At 40.1% G+C, this 19,208-nt stretch overlaps 1 protein-coding gene across 1 annotated transcript in view; it reads left to right on the top strand.

Annotated features, from left to right (window-relative positions):
- LOC128949976 (leucine-rich repeat LGI family member 4-like) overlaps positions 1–16,357 on the top strand; it is a gene marked incomplete at its 5' end in the record, with an annotated part of 57,204 nt that extends 40,847 nt beyond the window's left edge. The window contains one exon of the mRNA XM_054294868.1: positions 16,010–16,357. Coding sequence (XP_054150843.1) covers positions 16,010–16,357 — 348 coding nt within the window. The remainder of the gene's footprint in view (positions 1–16,009) is intronic.
- Between the last annotated feature and the right edge of the window lie 2,851 nt (positions 16,358–19,208).

Here is a 19,208-nt window from a genome sequence, read left to right as displayed (position 1 = left end):
ATAACATAAAAACTTATTTCAAGTTAATAAGAACTTTGACAATTTTATTGGCTTCCACATAGCAGCAAGTCTAAAGGATGTAACTGCAGAAAATCCCAAGACTTCTGTGAAAAAAGGGGGGGATGATTTTGTTAGAAGTGTTAATGCACACCTTACCTGCTTTCATGAGTGCTTGCATTCTTAAAAAACAAGATTACAAAGGCTAGATATGCCTAGATAAAAATCCCAGCTGGCAAAGTCTACACTTGCAGCCTCAAACCAACACACAGGAATCCAACTGAGCACTGCATTTGATTTACTGCACGAGATTGAGAACATATCTTAATACAAATCCCTGCCAATATTATATTCCTTGCAATAGCATATTTCATACTCTTTTTCCAAATCTAATTTTTAAAGACTTACATAATCCTTCAACTTCCTTTTGGATATTAGCCTCTGTTCTGCTGCTTTTATTGGCTATTCAGCCTACACTTAAATATCTCTGTGCCTTACATTAAATATTTTTATCCATCCTCACTGTTTGTACCCTGCAGACATCTGCAGCCTATTGCTTTCTGCTTTGGTCATCATTACTTACTGCATTCTTTAGCCTTTATTTTTTCATTTTTTTCCTCAGATGTTTCCTGACTATTCTGGTCTCTAAGCACTCTCCAAATATTTCTAATCTAGTAGTGAAGAACTGAGCACAATCTTGCTAGCAATCTCCTCAGTCAGTAAGATGAAGTACTTCACTACTGATGTAAAATATTTTTCATAGTCTGTTTGAACTTAAATTCAGCTTACATTACAAACTTAGATACATTTTAGTGTTCATCTTGTTTTAGGAGAGTCTCAGGATTACCATTTTCAACATTTCTGTTACCTTTAACAATGGCAGTGGGAAAGGACAAGGGATAAGAGGAACATCTTGCAGCATAAAATAACATTTTTTACAGAAATGCAGAATTGATTTTCAGCCTCCTTTTGAGTGCCATTAGCACTCTATTGAAGACAACTCAGAGGTATCTTTAGTCCAAGTCCACTTTAAAATGGAGAAGAGACACCTGGCTTATTCCTAGGATAGCTAACACTAAAAGGCAAATAACGGGAACTTCAGGAAGAGCTGTGGCTTATCAGTTCCACAAAAATGCAACCAGTATTTCTAAACCAAATCAAACCTGTCTCCTCTGGAGAGCCTTTGTCATGTGGATTTACTGACCTGTGTTGGAATGGATTTGAGGAGTATTCTTCTGCACAGTCACAGGCTTTTTTATTTCTCCTCACCACTGTTTCTATTTTCAAATGGATTGCAGTATAATTTCTGCAATATAAAGTGGTTTTAAATTTAATTTATTACTTATCTCAGATATGAAGCTACACTTTAAGGAGCAACAGTAATTCATCTCCAGAACTGCAAAGTGAAAGAAGGAATCTCCTAAAGAGTAACTACTTCTAAAAATTGGTCGTAAGGTTTTTATGGTCTGTGCACAGAAAATAAACTGGAATTGGAAATAGATAGGGAATTGTTATTCCATGAGGGGCTACACATAAACTGCCAACCAACTGCTTTTCCTTCACGTGGTTTTGTAAGCATGGTCACCTAGAATCAGTCATGTCATTGCACTGCCCTTCCAGGCTGAACAGGAGAAGCAAGGCCACTTCCCATGCTGCTGTACTGTGAAGGAAACAAATGAATTAGGAGTCCCACTGGATTAGGACTTCCACTCTCGTTTCTGTCTCCTCGCCAGACTGCGCCCCCTGATGTGACTGAAGAGCAGGAGGGAGGAAGGCTCACTTTTGCTATCATGTTTTACAGTTAATGGCTTTGATTTCTAGATCTGTCTGCAGTTTGGTTTTTATTTGTTGGCCGTGAAAGTTTTATTCTGTTCTGTTAGCAGCAGGAAGCGGATGGCTAACTTGTCACTGAAAAAGCCCAGAATAAATCTTGCAGCAGCCACTCGTACACTGCTGCTGAATCAGGGCAGCTCTGCAGGAAGCTGTAATGCATTATTATTGTTTGTATTATTGAGGTGCTCGCTGAACAAGAAGAGCCTCTGACCAACAGAACTCACAATCCAAGGAAAGAGAGGGACTGACAGGACAGCAGCTCGTGTTTCCATGGCCAGATGGATCAACCCAACCACTGCAGAGTTTACGTTATGCTGACAACACTCAAAGTCTGCAGAATCACCTGCATTTTTATATTTTTCACATGCCCATGAAAATACTCACCTGCATTCCTAAAGTGTGTATTTTTCAGTACACAGAGGAAGACAGACTTTGCTAACCGTGTGGCTGTGAAGCAAGAATTACCTCAGTGCAGGCTGGCACACTGGGTGGACAAAAGCTTTTCTTATGGATTTCTTTGCACAGGAAGCCTTATGCTCAAGAGTAAATATATCTCTACATAATATAGCAAGTCAAGGGAAAAACCAGAAACAGCATTACCAAGTATTCAGTTAGATCACTTGATCTCAGGTGAGTGTCATTCCTTAAGTTTCATTTAAAAGAGCTCTTGAATCTGAAAACTCCATTGAGAACAGGAAAACACCATTGTCACATTAAGCCTATGGATAGCAAAGTGCTCACCACCACAGAGAAATATGGGGAATTTAGAAATCAAAACAAATTACTCTGATTTTCTGGAAAGATGCAAATGACTGAACCCACACTGCACACCATCTTACTTGGTAAAGCACCAGCAGATCTACAGAAGCCACGATTTCCTTTGGTTCTATCCTGAAGAAACCAAGGAGTGTATAACTAATAGTCAGATCAGGTGCTGGGGTACAAGAGCTTGAAGCAAATCAGCCTCTTTGCCCTCAAAGACCTCATGGGATTTACTATGCCAAGAAACACTTTCTGCAGTCTCTCTGACAATAAAAAACTGCAACTCAAATTCATTTTTCTTCTCTTAGCTACCTGCCACTGAATTTATAACAGCAGGAGATGGTGCAATCCTTGACATATTGCTGTCTCAAGACTCAGGTCTGCATTAAACATTTTTAGGTTTTCATGTACAGCGTCAGAGCATTACAATTAAAAACCAAACCAAACAAAAAAACTCCATCAGATTCAGTTACTCCAGTACTGCAAAACTAAACAGAGGGGAAAAAATACAGAAATTCATTTTTCAAAGAAAACCAAACACAAAATACCTGATGAAACAAACAAGAATTTCATCAAAAGCAGAACTAATGGAAACCACCGAATTTACAGGAATGAGGGCTGCAATCCCAAAACTGCATGCATGATTTTTGTCATAATCCACCATGGGTAAACTGCTAAATTAAACTCAGCACCAAGCTTATTCCATGGATTTGGAGGTGTCCAGCTCACACAGGTGCAGAACAGGAGGAAGAGGTGCACGAGGAATTACCAGCATTGCTCTGGCAGCCGTAGAAGTGTCACAGTCAGAGCAGAACCAGCACACCTGCATCCCTGTGACCCCTCTGCAGTCCTCTTGCTTTGGGAGAGGATTTTTATCATGCTTTCAACTTCAAACATCAGTATGATTTTAACAGAAAGAGCTGGGCTCTATTGAGCAGCAGTTGTGTTCATCTTACTAGACTAAAATTCACAGAGGCTGGCACATAAACCAAACTGCTTTTAGAAGTTAGATGTTATGGAGACTGACTGGTAGAATGTACTATATGCTGGTAGCAGCCCATAAAATATGTAAGACAATTTTTAGAACTTTTTTTTTAATTCTATCTCTCTACTGTCTCACAGTGTGCAATATTCCACACTACTACAGCTGACACAATATGCTCAAGTAAACCAGTCTCGCTAGGGCATCAGACAGCCACAGAGATATCCCAGTCAGTCATTTTCCTTCTCCTTGGCACTTCTGAAGAACTGAATGCACTTTTTACCTGCTATTTCCAACAAGTGAGTAAGAAACAGCTTAGGAGCTTCAGGTCAAATTAAGGAAGAAGGTATGCACACACACAGCAGACACATTCCACAATGGTATACAGGTATTACAGCTAACCAACTGGGAACCCAGAATGATTTAGCACAACAGAAGTTCATCATCATTAATGTCTCATGTAATTTAAAGATGTGATTAAAAAGATTTTTTAACGTCCCCGAAGCAAAGATTTATGGCTCAGTGGTTCTGCAGCTGACACATGTGATGACACATCTGTCATTTCTTTCTGATAACCTTCTACGTGATCCTACAGATAAAGAAGCAATCAACTTAGAGAGTTAGACTTCCTCCTGTGACAGGGACCATCCTTTGTCTTGACAATTCAAGCTTTCTGCCTGAACCTTTTAGTCCTTCTGCCTTAACACAATATATAGAGAAAATTCTGTTCCAAGGAAAATATTTAGGTCATTCTTGTGCACAAAAAGCTGAACAGCCGAATGACTGCACTTTTAAAATTTACAGCCAAGTGGTCTGCTTTGCCTTGGGAAGTTCTGGTTCCTTTCCATGCATGCTGCAGAGGGTGAAAAGATACTTAATGGGTTTTAAAAAACTGCAATAATTTAAGCAGTGGTGAGTAATGTGGATGAATTTAATACAGGGAATATACAATTAGCTCTTAGTGGGGAAATCTGTTATTAAACAGAACTATATGAAACAAAAGGTTAGGCCACCAATGTGACTAAGAAAGCAACAAAGAAGCGACAGCACTGGCTATGGAAAATGGAAGAGGACTGATCCAACCAAATACAAATGTTTATATTTGATGGCAGGCACTCTGGAAACAATTTATGAACAAGGCCACATACTTTTAAGGTGCAATTCACTTAACCAGGGCCTCCCTGAAGATCAGCTGTTTTTCTGTGTTTATGTCTACTGTGGGAATTTACAGGAGTAGCTCCATTAGAGGAGTCTGCCTTATAAACCTCAACATGCAGGCGAGATGAGAGACTGGATGGAGACTGAAGGGCTAGGAACTGATTCCTTTTGGCTGCACCCTCTCCATTAGCAGAACAACGTTTATCACAGCTCTTTTCTCCAGTGCTAGTGCTGGGAGACTGCAGCCTGAGCCTTGTACTGCCCACTGCCATGCACACGTACACCAACAGATGCACCGCCCAGGCACTCCCAAACCAGAATGATACATAAGGATCTATCAGCCCCTTCCAACAATGGATATGGTTAATATGAAGATTTTTCCTTGGCAATTATAAAGAATAACTACAGGTAGAGAAAAAGGTTAGGCTTACCTGAAGAGATCCCCATCCTGACTTCAATTCAGTTTCTTTTGAAAAGCACACAAAGGACCAGGCAGTCAAGAGGAGCTCAAACAGCTAATTATTAGGACAAAATAATTTGGTAGTGTTCTAATTTTTCATTTGAAAAACGTGATTAACTTTCAAGGAACTCCAGCAAGTGCACATACTGGGGAACTGAAGGGAAAGGTGGAAAGGTGCATGGCCTAGATCACCAGCACAGATTAACTGTCATCAGGAGAAAAACCCACATTTAATTTCCCCTCTTTCATCATCTGCTTCTCCCTTGAAAAATCTCAATGCTTTACAGTAATAAAAATTTCACCAAGAGTAACTCTAACAAAAGAAGATATTAAATTAGTAGACTGTCAGCCAGGACAATCACGGTCTATTAAGATAAACTTATTCTGTGGATATCTAGATAGATTTCTCTCTGTATGTCCATTTAAATGAATTATTTGCATGGCACATGCTCTTAAGTCTTTCTAAAAGAAACAAGGAAAATAAAATACAACATTGTCACAGCCTAATGGTCCCTCCTGCCAGACAGACAATAGGAGAGAAAAAACCACTGAAAAATGAATGTTGAGTTGATTATTACCAAGCTTATTTTCAAAGTGGGAGGCAATTAGACCATGGAAACATTCTCTTCCATTATCTCTATTTTACCAGAGGAAGATAAAGTACATAAATATAAGGATGGATGGTAATTGTTGATGCACAGTGACAGCTACTCCTTATCTCACATCGAAGAACTGTGTTCCATCAGCCCAGCTGTTACACACAGACTGGCAAGTCTCTCACAGGTACTTATTCAAAGAATCTCAACCACTGTTTCAAGTTGTTGGGGTCCTCCTTGTTTTGTTTGTAATTGAAGAAGCTGTGGTGAAACTAGAATAAACTTAATCTGCTGTTTAACAAAACAAAGCATTTACAACAGAATTTAGGTGGATAAACGAAGTTTGTAAAACATTTTCAGAAGGACTCTTTACACTTGTGTTCCTGACACTACAGGTACTCCAGCTGAAGTAGCACCACTTTGCCTCCTCTTTAGAGGTACAGAAGACACTCATTTTGGAAAGCCTGCTTTTAATCTGACTTCTTATGAGCTCAATATATAACACTGCTAAAATATTACCACTAAACCTTATAATAGTAATTTTTTTATGTACTTAACTCCAATTCACATAGTTTAAAGGAGAGAGGAGTTAAGCTTTAATGGGTTAAGCCCTCACATATTAATTATCCTGGCCACTCTGGAAATCTATTTTAGTTATCTAAAGAAGAAATTCCTTTGAAACCATGATCTTACATGCAGTCAGGATCTCTCTCCTTGGAGAGAGATCTCACCTCTGTCCAGGTGCACTCAAAAGGCACCTGGCCATGGCCCAGCTTGAGCAGGGGGTTTAGAGCAGATGACCACCTGAGTTTTGCTACTGGTTCTGCATTAACCATCCAGTTTCTGAACTCCATCCTATCCACAGAGCAGCCAGAACCAACCCTAGAGGTCTTGTGGCTCTTGGGAGACTCCTGAAGTTTCAGATTGATTAGCATTAATAGAATACTGGTAGAAACACTCACCTGACTCTCCCCCAGCTCACAGCCCTAGCAGCTGTTGAGTATACCCAGAAAATATTATCAAGGAGATATGTCAAACAAAATTAAATCACAAAAGACAATCCTCCTTAATTCTGTAGTGCCAGTAGTTAAAATGTAAGCTTGGTGGAAATGAGCAAATCTCGAGTACTGAAAGGATACAAAGTCTACATTTAGAACCTCTTTTCACACTAGTAGCACCCAATTCTCCATCACAGTCACTGCAGCAAAACTCAGTAAAACTCCTGTTTAATGAGATGTCATTTATCTGCAAATACACTTTACAATCATGTATTTCCAACTACTGCAAATTGATTTTGTTTCATTCCTTCCACACGTCATTGTGCCACCAAGGATAACTCCTTTGATATTAATAGTAATGAAGATGCATTGCATCTGACAGCCCTAACAACATGTTTAATACAACATTTTAACTACAAGTAGATGAAGAATCCGAAGGGAACACTTTTTTTAGGTTCCATTGTTTCAGAACACAGTCCTGTATAAAAGAAATTATCCTACTTAAAAGTTATTTCCACTTTGATATAACTTCTATTTAACTTGACAGTTTTATTTTGGCAAGATTGCTTTCTGACATACTGCAAATTATTTTCCCAAACAATATGGTTTATCCTTCTGTACCTGCTGTAATCAAATTTGTCTCAATAGTCTCCTGTTTCTGGTATATAACTCTGGCAATTTAATACCCTAACTTATTTTAAAATGACAACCCTAAGGTGTCACTTACAAAGAGAAACAATACAAAACATCCTGTCTCCGACTGCTGCTGCACAACACAGTGATGGATTTATTCAGGCTTTGTTTCACTCACTTTGTTACCAGAAAGTGGTGCTGCTGGAGAACAACACACGCTCTGCCAGAGATGTTTGTCAGATCTGACCCTTTTCCTGCAACCTGAGTTTGCATTTAGCAGACTCTCCAAGCATGCTCCCTTATCTAATTCAAACGCTGCCATTGTACTCTCCACAGGAAAACCATTTAGGAAGCTTCACCTTGATTTCTGTTCTCTCCCACCTGATTTGTTTGCCTAAGGAAAGCACCAACTCAACAAGGAGGCAAATCTCATTTACAATTGCATGTACAGAGGATGTTTCGGAAAAGAGCGTATGCCGCAATTTTAAAGCAAATTAAAAGTTGAACTGCAGGGTCGAGCCTTTTGTTTAAGGAAGCACTGTATGCAGAGCTGCTGTAGCTTGACATGTATAGTAACACTGAAAAAACCCAAAAACATGGTTAAAAATGAAACAAAAATAACCCACTGCACGCGGTGCTGTCCTCGTCTTTCCTTCTTGCAGTTCCTCATTCCACTAACCAAGTTCTAAGAAAACATTCTCCCTTATTTTTAGCACAAATAGGGCAACAATCACTATGATACAGATTATTGGCTTCTAGACCAAGTTAAGAAAGGCGACCACCTACTACCTGATTTGGGACAACACTCCCCCCAAAAAGCACAGCAGAAATACTTACAGGAAGAAATAATGTTAAGATGTTAGCGCTACTGACCAACAACTATCACCTCACTTGAACAGCACAAGAGAGTGGAAAAGGACCTTCAGGAATGCACAACTCTAAACATAAAAATGGAAATTGTCAAGTCATTTAGTGACAGAATGAGCATTTAAGACCATGAATAACACAAACCCTCCTTGCAAGCAAGTGCCATAAAACAGAGATGAAGAGGTGAAATGCTGCAAGCAACTCCTGACATCCCAAACTATTTCAAACAGCCAGTAACCCTGTCCACTCTTCAAAGTTTATGCTGACATTTATTGTTGCTGACTGCATTTACCTCCTGCTTGTAAAACTCTCAACACGTGCATTAAATATGAACAGCTCCAGGGTGGAGCCCTGAAGTTCCAAGTATGAACAACTACCCACTTTCAGATTAAAAAAATCACGTTGCTGTAATGACCATTATTTTGTGCACATACTTTACCTGCACATCGTTGGTGTTCATCCTTGTTCCATCCTTGCCAACGAAGATATCGTCTATGTCAACCAGAATGTACCTATCCAAGGACAGTGTGAGCTTCTTTCCAGAGAGGAAAGAGATGGCATCTATGAAAATCAGCTTGTGCAGCCAAAAATTCAAGTTATTGCCGAAAAGGACTCGTTGAATCCCATCGTGGAGCCCCAAGTCATGAATTACTGTGGCATAGAGAGCAGCAGGTAGAGAAAGGTTTTCTGGCGTCTTTACTTTTGCAAATATCACTGGTTGATAAGTTGTGTGATTAATCTGGAAAACAGCCCAGTCATTTCCAAGCAAGGGCCTCTTCTCAAGCTTAGAAGGTTTAGTCACATGGAGCAGTGGGGAATGAGGGTTAATGCAACAGTCCTTAATACCCAGATTGCTGTGGACATGGAAAGGAAAACCCTTCCACTGAAAGCTCTGCAAGCTGTTCTCACTGCCTTTGTGAAATGCGATCACACCCACACCATACTCTATGCAGTACTTATCTAGAAGGCCTCTGTTCCACGAGTCCATGTTCACGTACTTAAGGATATTCTCATACACTATGAGAGCGTACTTGCCTTTGTTCTTGTCTATAAGCACTGGGAGGTCACCTTTCCCAGATGCAACCTCAGTGTGAAACTGAAACCTGCTAGATTCCAGAATGGTTACGATATCTTGGCCTAATGCTGAGTACTGGCTTTCCACAAACACCAGCACTACAAGATCTGTCCTCAGGGGATCAACAGGCCTCGTGGTCTTCGCCTCCATCAGCTTGTAAGGCAACAGTTGAGCATCACCACATTCCACTTCTGAAGAGGTTTCAGGGAGTTCATTTTCCTGTTTGTAGCCATTATACGAGTAGTAGGCAGAAATAACTATGCTCACCATACAAAAAGTGGCCAGCAAAATTACTGTTCTTTGAAAATGTCTGTGAAGTTTCAGGATAAAACTCATGGTGTTTACTTGCCTTAGACAGCTCTCAACAGCAGCATGAAAAACAAACACAGATTCCCAACAACTTGTTCCAGTCCTCTGAAATATTTATGTCACCATTGCAGCACACACATCTATCTTCCACAGAGCTTTACTGAAGGTACAGTCTAGAAGAAAAGAAAATCAGAGATTTAAATGAGACACCACCTTGTGAAGAATCACCTGCTTAAACTAATGGGGAGCAAAGAAATCACTGCCAGCCAGAGGTTTGGAGACCAATGGCTCAACATTTTGCAATAACATTTTTTTCTGCTCCCACTACTTGCCATGTGCATTTGAAGGTCTCTAAATCTCACAGGTTCCTCAACTCAGAGGATCAAATAAAGCAGGCAGAGGCACTGAAAAGCAAGACATAAAAGGAAAGTATTTACAGTGTTTTAGAAATTCTTTTAACCTAAAGATAAAAGTTAACTCCAAGTAGACAACTGCTAACAACCAAAGTACTGAAGAAAATTTATAACCTGTAAAAAGCTGGGGCAACATGATTCAACAAATTCTATCTTGTATTAGTTTTTCAAAGAAGCAAGAACATGCACATCTTAACTGCTGTACAAACATGTACTGATACACTCTGTATTACATCTATTAGAGGAATTTTTTTAAGCAAAACTTGCTTCCTGCAACATTAGAGGAAAACAAAGCATTTTTCTGGACTGTGGATTTGTAAGCTGTTAGAAGCATTTCTTTGTATTAAAAAAACCCATAAAACAATCAAGCTCTTACATTTGAGAAGAGAAATTAATAAATCAAAAGTTGAACCTAACATGCAGATCACCTAAGGATATACTTATGTTCTATCTTGTACTTAAGGAAAGAGCAATTTTTCAAACCAGCAGTACAACTGCTGTCAAAACTCCCTAGTAAAACAACTGGCTGGTGTGACAAGCATAAAATAATGATCATAAGTCATAAACAAAGATTCAAAGCAGATTTTGAAAAATATTTAGTGTGTCAAGATCTGGAACATGCCACTGTAACTTCAGTGTAGTTTGCACCCAGGCCCGTTTGGAAATGGGATTAGGATAAAGTGTGGCATTGATGTGGTCATTTCCATACTGAGAGGTTAATCCTTCCATTCCTGGTTGGGTTTTTTTTTAATCCTACATTGTAAGCAAATTGGTCTTTCACTCCAGATTTTCAAAAAGGCTAAAAAAAGTTATATACTTAACAATACCCATGTAACGTCCAGAAATTTAATTAAACCCTGAAGACAGATCTTCCTAGTGTCATGATGAGCATAAAGTAATAATAAACGAGAAAAATCAGATGAAGGGAGAAAAACTCCAAGTCATTCTATTCATCAAAACTGCAAAATTCAGCATGACCAGCAAGTGCCGAGAGCTGTCTCATTCATAGTTAAGATTCAGAGCAAGATTCCTTCTGTCTGGATAGATTCTGCTTTAGATGGATTTTAGTCTCCTCACCTTCTACTCACAGATAACTGTTTATCAACCCCTCCTCTTCTGGGAAGCCTTAAATTCAGCCTTGAACCTTCCCTGCAGCAGCACAAAGTCCTGCTCAAAGCTTTTGGGCAGGAGACCTGCCTTTCACCCAGGCTCACTAATTAGTGTTAGACCAAAATAACATAACTCCAACTTCCTGGGTTTTATCTTATGTATAAAGAGCAAGTAACGATATGAAGGAACCTTCAGAAGAACTCAACATTCTTAATAACTGCAACGTCCAATCCTTGCCACACTAGCTTCACGAATATCAGTCTGGATGGCATAACAGAGCTATTTAACATGGTAACAAGTCAGGTGACAAAGAGAAGCTTTATCCTGAATGAGTTAACACCAGAGAGAGGTTTCCAGACAGATGATTTTTCATTACACACACGAAGGGTTCTCTTCATTTCGCATTTCCAATTCAGCTGCCTGAACGCCAAGAAACACATAATTTTAGTGCCTAAACTTAACACTGACTGCATTCTGTAGAAAAGCTGTACACACACCTATTTCTCTTTGATAACCACAGATCTGGCTGGTCTATGTACAGAAAAAATGAGAATTGACACTGACCTAAGCTCATAGCAAGGAAGGGCTGATGAGACAGAGCTGTTTGAACAGGATATTTCACAAGGGTTGCAACCCAAGAAACATTTGCAGCAAGGACACGGTTCCTAATGCCATTCCTTAGAGAGGAAAATCTGGAGCCAGCCCAGACACCCGTGTTTTCTTCAAGAAAAGCCCTGTCATTGTATCCTGGCTCCTAATTGCAGGTGCCCCCTGGGGCTACAGAGTGCAGCTGTAAGGAGGAGTGGCTGGACCTGCCAAGACAGATGTGAGGTTCGACTGTGAGGAGTGAGGAATTCTCTGAGGCACAGGACACAGCCAGACTTGGCACACTCCCTGCTGAAGGCAGGCAGCAATTGGGATGCAACAGAGCAAGGAACGAGGTTTAAATGCACACTCTCACACTCTCTAGTATCAGCTTGAGGCTTAGGTAATTTTCACTTGCTTAAGGACTGGTTTGCATGGCAGGAGTTCCAAAGAACACAGAAAGAAGAAAACAAAAATGTCAAAGAGAACATGCATTTTGCAATATCAACAGTCTCAAAGTCTTGACCAGGTACAGTTGCTTTCCTCGAGGGACAGCAGCATTTTCCCCTGAGCAATAATCCTTGCTGGATACTCTAGTGCTGTATTACAGCAGCATGCTAAAACAACTCACAACGCACCCCCTTGACAGTGACATCCTTGGGATTCACCACACCACACACTGGGGGACCTATGGAGATCATGACAGTGACCTTTACCACATCTCTAGAAGTGGCTTCAGGGAAGATGCTCCCTGCTTGCTCTCATTTCCTACAGTACAACCAGACAAAAAGTGCAATTCTCAATGCACCTACAGTGAGTAAGCTGTGAGAAGCAGCATTTCAGAAGAGGAGTGCTTGAGGAGTCTTCCTTTCATGACCAAAGAATGCAATATTTACCAAAGAAAGGAGAAGTCGTGATAACATCAACATCAATAAAAAATATCTAAGTATAAGAAAAAGGCTTAAATTAAAAAAAAAAAAAACAGAGTCTAGAAAGTCTTCACAAGAGTTCAAGCTTGTTAGCATTGTTTCAATGAAAAACACCCATAGATAGAGCTGACCATAGATAGAGCTGCCTGCATCAGCAGTCTCAGCTCTTTTTGATTTCTACAGTCATGTGGAATTCAGTGACAGAGGAATATGGTCCCACCTGTACCCCAAACCACTTCAAATCACCTGAAAACAGGAATCAGATTTAAATAAATCCAAAGTTCTGTAATGCTGATGTTGCAATAAATTTTACCTATAAAATAACTTGTGTGGTATTTTGCCATGGTTTGAAGCAATAAAATTTGCCTGTTTGTTTTTCTATCTAGAACTTTATTTCTTTAGAAGAACCTGCATTTCATCTCCTATTTTACATTTTCATGCCACTGTGTTAAAATTCAGACCAGGACCTTTTACCTCTACTGCTCAAAGCAGGAGGTATCAAAATGATCTCTTAAGGTGAAAATTAGCATCTTTGAATATTCAGAATTTGGTTTTTAACTTACAGACTCTCTATGGAGAAGATCTTGCTGAGAGAAAGCTGAGTCATGGAAGCAAGTTTTGCATTTTGTTATGAACACAGACAGAAAGGCTCAATGCTCTTGTCATCTGCTGCAGAAATGGTTTCTGCAGCCCAGAACCTGCTCATGTGAAAATCTCGCTGGTACAGGAAAGAAATATCACCTTGTTAAGCAGCAGATTTACCATTCCGAACATACTGCTGGGCAGTCACAATTACAGGCATCTGCAGGCAGCCAGCATGAAACAGATGCATTTGAATAGGGATCTTCAATTTGGATTGGTTTGGGGGGTTTATAACTTGTTCTGTTTGCGGTTTCAGGGTTTTTAAATTCACTACCAAAGTAGCACTGATGATAGAACAAATACTGTGAGGAACCCCAAAGACCCAAAGGACACCATAAGCGAGTTCCTACCACTTGCAGCTTTCTTTAGTTTGTTGTTTCACTGCTAAGCATAAATGACCAAACTCTTGGCTTCTGTAAATCATTTCCCCCTGATAACCCTCATGGAAACTCTTCCACAAGACAATGCAGGTTGGAAATGCAGCCTACTAAATTCTTCACAGAGGTTCTCAATCCAGAAACTGCACAGGCACATAAAACTGCACACAATCTTAAAAAATGTCTGATAAAGTTGAATCATGAGTATCAACACAATTTTTAAAATGACAAGCAACTTTTTTCTGCTGTCCTAATATCAAGATTAAAACAATGGGCTCAACTAAAATACCCATAAATAAGCAAGAAATTGTTCTCAATTTATCAGATCAAATTTATCAAAGCCCAGTAAGAAAACACTGGTTTAGTCTTACCTCAGGCCTGTGCTAGGGCAACTGTTTACTGCGACCCTTGATTAGAAACAATAAAGTTGGGTCATACTTAAAGGTAAAAAACATACTCTTAAAGGGTAACAAAAACCCTTTTCATCAAGAACTACTAAAAAGTTCTGGACTGAGTAGTCATCAGTATTATTGAGGTATACTACATTTATCTAGAGACATATTTTTAATCACTTTCTTCTAATAATCCCCATCACTATATTCCCATTCTGTTCTTTACCAGCCTGGACACTACCACAGTGCTGGTGACATGCTGGGGATGCATTACATGGAAAATGAGTTTTAAATGCTTTAAACAAAGAGCAGAAAAAAAGGAGGCATATTGTTTAGCATATTACTACAGACATTTAAATCTCTACTGATTAGAATGCTGCGTAACTGCTCTAAACATAAAGGTCTGCTCTGGCCACTCACTATGAAATACAACTTCACAGGAAATATTCTGAAATCATTTTAGTGTTACTAAATCGGAAATCTTTGGATATACAAAGGATATGGTAGGAAGCAGCAAAGCACAACCGAACACAACCAAACCTGGGGTAAAGAGCAAGGCTCAGACTTTTAAATCAGTTATGAAAACACCAAAATAACCTCTGAGTACCCCTACTTACAACATTACTCCACTGACTAAAATATTCAAGCATTAACAGCTCAAATGAGTAAATCCAGGCTGAGAATGAGACCTTACAACTGCATATCAAAAAGATTTTCAACTCGTAAAAAGGTGATATGAGACATGAGCTGTCAAGGGAAGCCTTTGAAACCCTTTAGTATCACATAACAAACCCTGGAATGTGTGATTATTGAAAGGTTTACACTCCCTCACAGCTGTTAGAAAAAAAGGGAACGGTTCAGGCAGCACAGCAATTCTGATGGATAGAAATTCTTTTTCAAGTCCTTCAGGTAAGCAGTTTGTAGTTTCTACTGTACCTGTGGTATCCTAAGCTCCATGCTGCATTGCTTAATGCAGTACTAGAGACCCTTACAGGATAGGGATTCAAGCATTACAGTTTGTCAAGGAAAAATATTTATAAATATTAAATATACAACGTTTAAAATAGTTTAAAAGAAGGTTGTAAAGACTTCAACAGAACACAAAAGTTTAGTTTAGTCTTCAAATTACTCTGCCTTCATACAACACTTTGTATAGAAATATCTTAAAGCTCTTGACATCACACAATTTTTCTGAGATAAACGCTGTTACTTTTCAGCAATTGCAAAAACATCACTATCTAAAGAGTAAATGATTTGCTCAAGGTCTCTGAGATAAATGTCCAGCACACCGTCTGGTCCATGACCATACCATTACTTCCCCTCTCCCTTCTCCCACAACTGCCAAGTGTAAAGAGTTAATAATAAGGCAGAGTTCAGAACCATTTCTTCCATGACACCTGACTGGGGATGCTGACAGTGAGAGAAACCCTCTTTCTTTCACTTACCATTCCATTAGGAAGAGAAAACCCCACCACACCAAAACCTGAAGCAATTATCCAGCGTATCAGGCATCGAAATGAGTAATATACAAGTTTTCTGCCATTTCCCGAGGGCTGCACATGACAGCTGAACCGAGCAGCAGCACACATGAATTTCTGACAGGATTTGGGGAATCCAAGCAGCTACAACCACCCTAAGTTATGAATAATTACTGCACTAGGCTGACTAATTTTGTGCCCCAACAGAGCCATAACCAATTCCCGCAGACACTAGAGGGCAACAGCATCCCGCTGAACAGCTCCGCGAGGAGAGCGAACGGGAAAAGCCCAGCCCCTGAAGGGCTGCTGCGGGGACCGCGCCAGGCAGATGCTCAGTGCGCCGGGAAACAAGAAAAACAAACCCAAACCCCAAGAAAGCCCACAGAACAACCCCGCAAACGCCGCCTCGGCAGCGGGAGGCTGTGGCGGCAGCCGCCCCGTCCCGCCGCGCTCCCGGCCCGGGCGGTGCCTGCATTGGAGCGGGAGCCTGCGGGCGGCTCGGGCACAACTTTGCCGGGGGCACGGAGCCGGCGGGCGCGGAGCTGAGCGGCTTCGCCGCCGCGCCGCCTCCCACATCGCCCGCCCTCCTCCGGGGCTCGGCCGGGCCGGGGGCGGCTGCGGCCCCGCGCCCTCAGGCTGCGCCCGCACGCAGCGGCCCAAGGCGCCCGCCCCTCACGGCACCTGCGGCGCCCCCCTCCCACACGGGGGCCGCCGCCGCCTCACTTGTGGGATTCTTAGTCCCTGTCTTAAATAAAGTATGAGTAAAAAAAAAAAAAAAATTCTTTTTTCTCCTCCAAAACCAATTTAGGAAGCCCCTCCTGCAGTCGCGCTGAGGCGAAGTTTAACTTACACCCTCCCGCCAAATCTCTCGCTGTCGGTGCAGCTTCAGGTATGGCCGATTTCTGAGCCGCTCTAAAGGTAGCACACAGGGGTGGAAATTCCGTGAGGTCAATTACATTTTGTCAAGACAATGTAGGGTTAAAATCTTGAGAGAATGCCAGTTAATGTGTTTGCAGCCTCGCTGCTTTTCTTTATTGAATTTTCTAACCCTATGTTAAACACAGTTAGTCCCACTGACACCCTGCTTCCCTCGCTCTGAAGATGGAACTGCTCCCTTACTACAGGTGAAGGAGTTACGATTCCCTGTGTGAACTGCATTAGCTTTCACAAATGGGAAATAAAATGAATAAATTTTACAAGTGCCCTCTTGATCTAGCTAATTTACCTCACAATTGCCCAGTGATTGTTAGCTCACCTAATGGCTGACAGTTCAATACATCGGATTAACTCCATCACTGACGCTTGTCTGTCCAAACCTTCCTCTCTGTGACTAACTCAAGGCAAAAACTTAAAGGAAAAAAGCTACAGCCACCTGAATGTTGCTTTTCCAAACATCAGGAGAATTTACAGCTCTTAATTCAGGAATACTGTTATTTACTTTCTCCTCTTTTACTCCCTTTTATTCTCATGACACACTAAATACCCCAAATTTTACTGTCTTCTAGACTACAAAACAGTACAAGTTTTATTTATATAAATATATTTATTTATCCTCTTTTATTTATGTGCTTGCTGTCTTGTCACTTGTACTGTTGTTCATATATGCCAGTTCTCTCACTTGCCTTTTTCACAGTGTAAGGTTGTTGTCATATTCACTCCTGACTCATCACTTTCCACTTTAGCCCTGAGATCTTTCTCTGAATAATTACTGTGTAATTAATTGATCCCCTTCCATACTTGTGCAGTTGGGTATATCTGCCTGTGTGTAACACTTTCCCCTGTCCCTACTGCAAAGTCATTTTTCTTCCCCAGACCACCATTCAATCTATGTGAGACCTAACTGAATTTTAATCCCACTCCTCAAGATATTTACAGTCTCACCAAGTGTGTGACATCTGCCAATGTGATAATACACCTCCATTTTATTTTTGAACAGTGTTGGATTTATCAGAGAGAGAGTGAAATAAAGCAGACCAAACTGTAAGTTTTCCCTTTTTTAAAAACAGCAATCCATTTGCTCTTTTTCAGTCCTCCAGCATTTCATCTATCCTCCATAATTTTTCAAAGACCACTAAGCCCTCTGAGTCTATTTTAATCAGTTAAGTCCCCTAAGATGAATTAAGTTTATTAGCATGGATGATCTGAGAACATCTATGTTATTTCAGCACTATGTAACCTTTGCTATTCTTTTTACATAGCGAGACCTTATCCCTTTTTGCTGGTGTTAATTGTGTCTGCTTGCAGTTGATCTTTTCATGGAGGCTAATGCAAAAGAGGTATTAAATTGTTTTCACTATATCACAAATATATAGATTGTGATATTTCATTCAGCTCTTTGCTGAGCAGCAAATGAAAATTTTGCTTGGATTTGCTTTACATCAATGTAAATTCCTAGTAAAAGAATTTTACTGCCCTCTAAGGAGGGGCAGTAAAACTATACAGAAAACAGAGAACAGGAAGACATCTGTTCCAGGCCACCGCAGGCAGTGGTATCTTACAGTTGTTTTGTGTAGCCATCCCAGTAGTATCTGAATGTCATTAGATTGCTTGTTCCCATTCTTCTTGTTGAAAATTGTTTCAAAGCCTGATTGTGCTGATAGTCAGAACCTTCTTCTAAGTTTCAGCCAAAATTGAACCAATGGTGTCTCAAAACTGTCCTGTGCTTGATCCATTCATCCAAAACTTCCTCTTCTGAGACTGACAGATTAGGTTACTTGGGTTCTACCACCTAAGTAACCTTATCCCAGGACTTTTCTTTTAAAGGCACTCTTAGCTAAAGTACTGACAGTGAATTTTCACTAGCCATTGTGTGTAAAGTTTAACTTTTAACAATAAATGAATTATTAATGAATGCAATAGCATAACTTTTTAAACTAACGTGATTATTTTTCATGTGAATTTGGGAATTACAAATCTCCTTTATAAAGCCTTTTATGTGTCCAAGTCTTAGCTGGCTTTCATTAGTGATAAGCTTCTTAAAATCATAGTTTAACACTAAATTTTAATCTAACCCTAAGAGTATGTTGGCCAAAAAGTACAACTACTTCTAATGTAGAATGTTCAAGCTCAGTTCTTCACTGAGGACTTCATACTCTGAAGTGATTGGAAGATCAAGTTGGCCATCAAAAAGGAGCCTATACTACTAACAGCCTATACTAGACTAACAGGAGCTTTGCAATTTTATCAAGTGCTTCAAATTTCACTGATTGGTAGACTTGAGCATCTCAGTGAAGAACAGAACACTTTTACAAAAGCATTTCAAAAACTACACTTCAATCATGAAAATTAAGTTCAAGCTGACATACAGGGTTTCATAACAAAAAAAAATGGCTAAATCATACTATTACTTGCAGTGAAATTAAATTGACCTGTGTTACCAGTTTGTTCACTGCTGGGGTGAAACAGCATCATCTGTTCTACTATTTTCTTTTAACAGCTAAGAAGTCACTTGCAAAATAGTATTCTTTCCCAGGACATGAGTTGCTAGCAATTGGGGTGCAGGAATACATGTGCAAGGAAAAAGACAACAAGGCTCTCAAAGGATCTTTTTCTGAGATTTTGTGAGAACTGTGCAATTAAGCACATACTAAATGTTCATTTACTTCCACATCC

Source organism: Melozone crissalis, unplaced genomic scaffold (assembly GCF_028551555.1).
Source record: "Melozone crissalis strain CALT ecotype California unplaced genomic scaffold, PUWL_Pcris_2 ptg000361l_1, whole genome shotgun sequence".
Classification (NCBI taxonomy): domain Eukaryota; kingdom Metazoa; phylum Chordata; class Aves; order Passeriformes; family Passerellidae; genus Melozone; species Melozone crissalis.
This window is presented reverse-complemented; position numbering and strand designations above follow the sequence as displayed.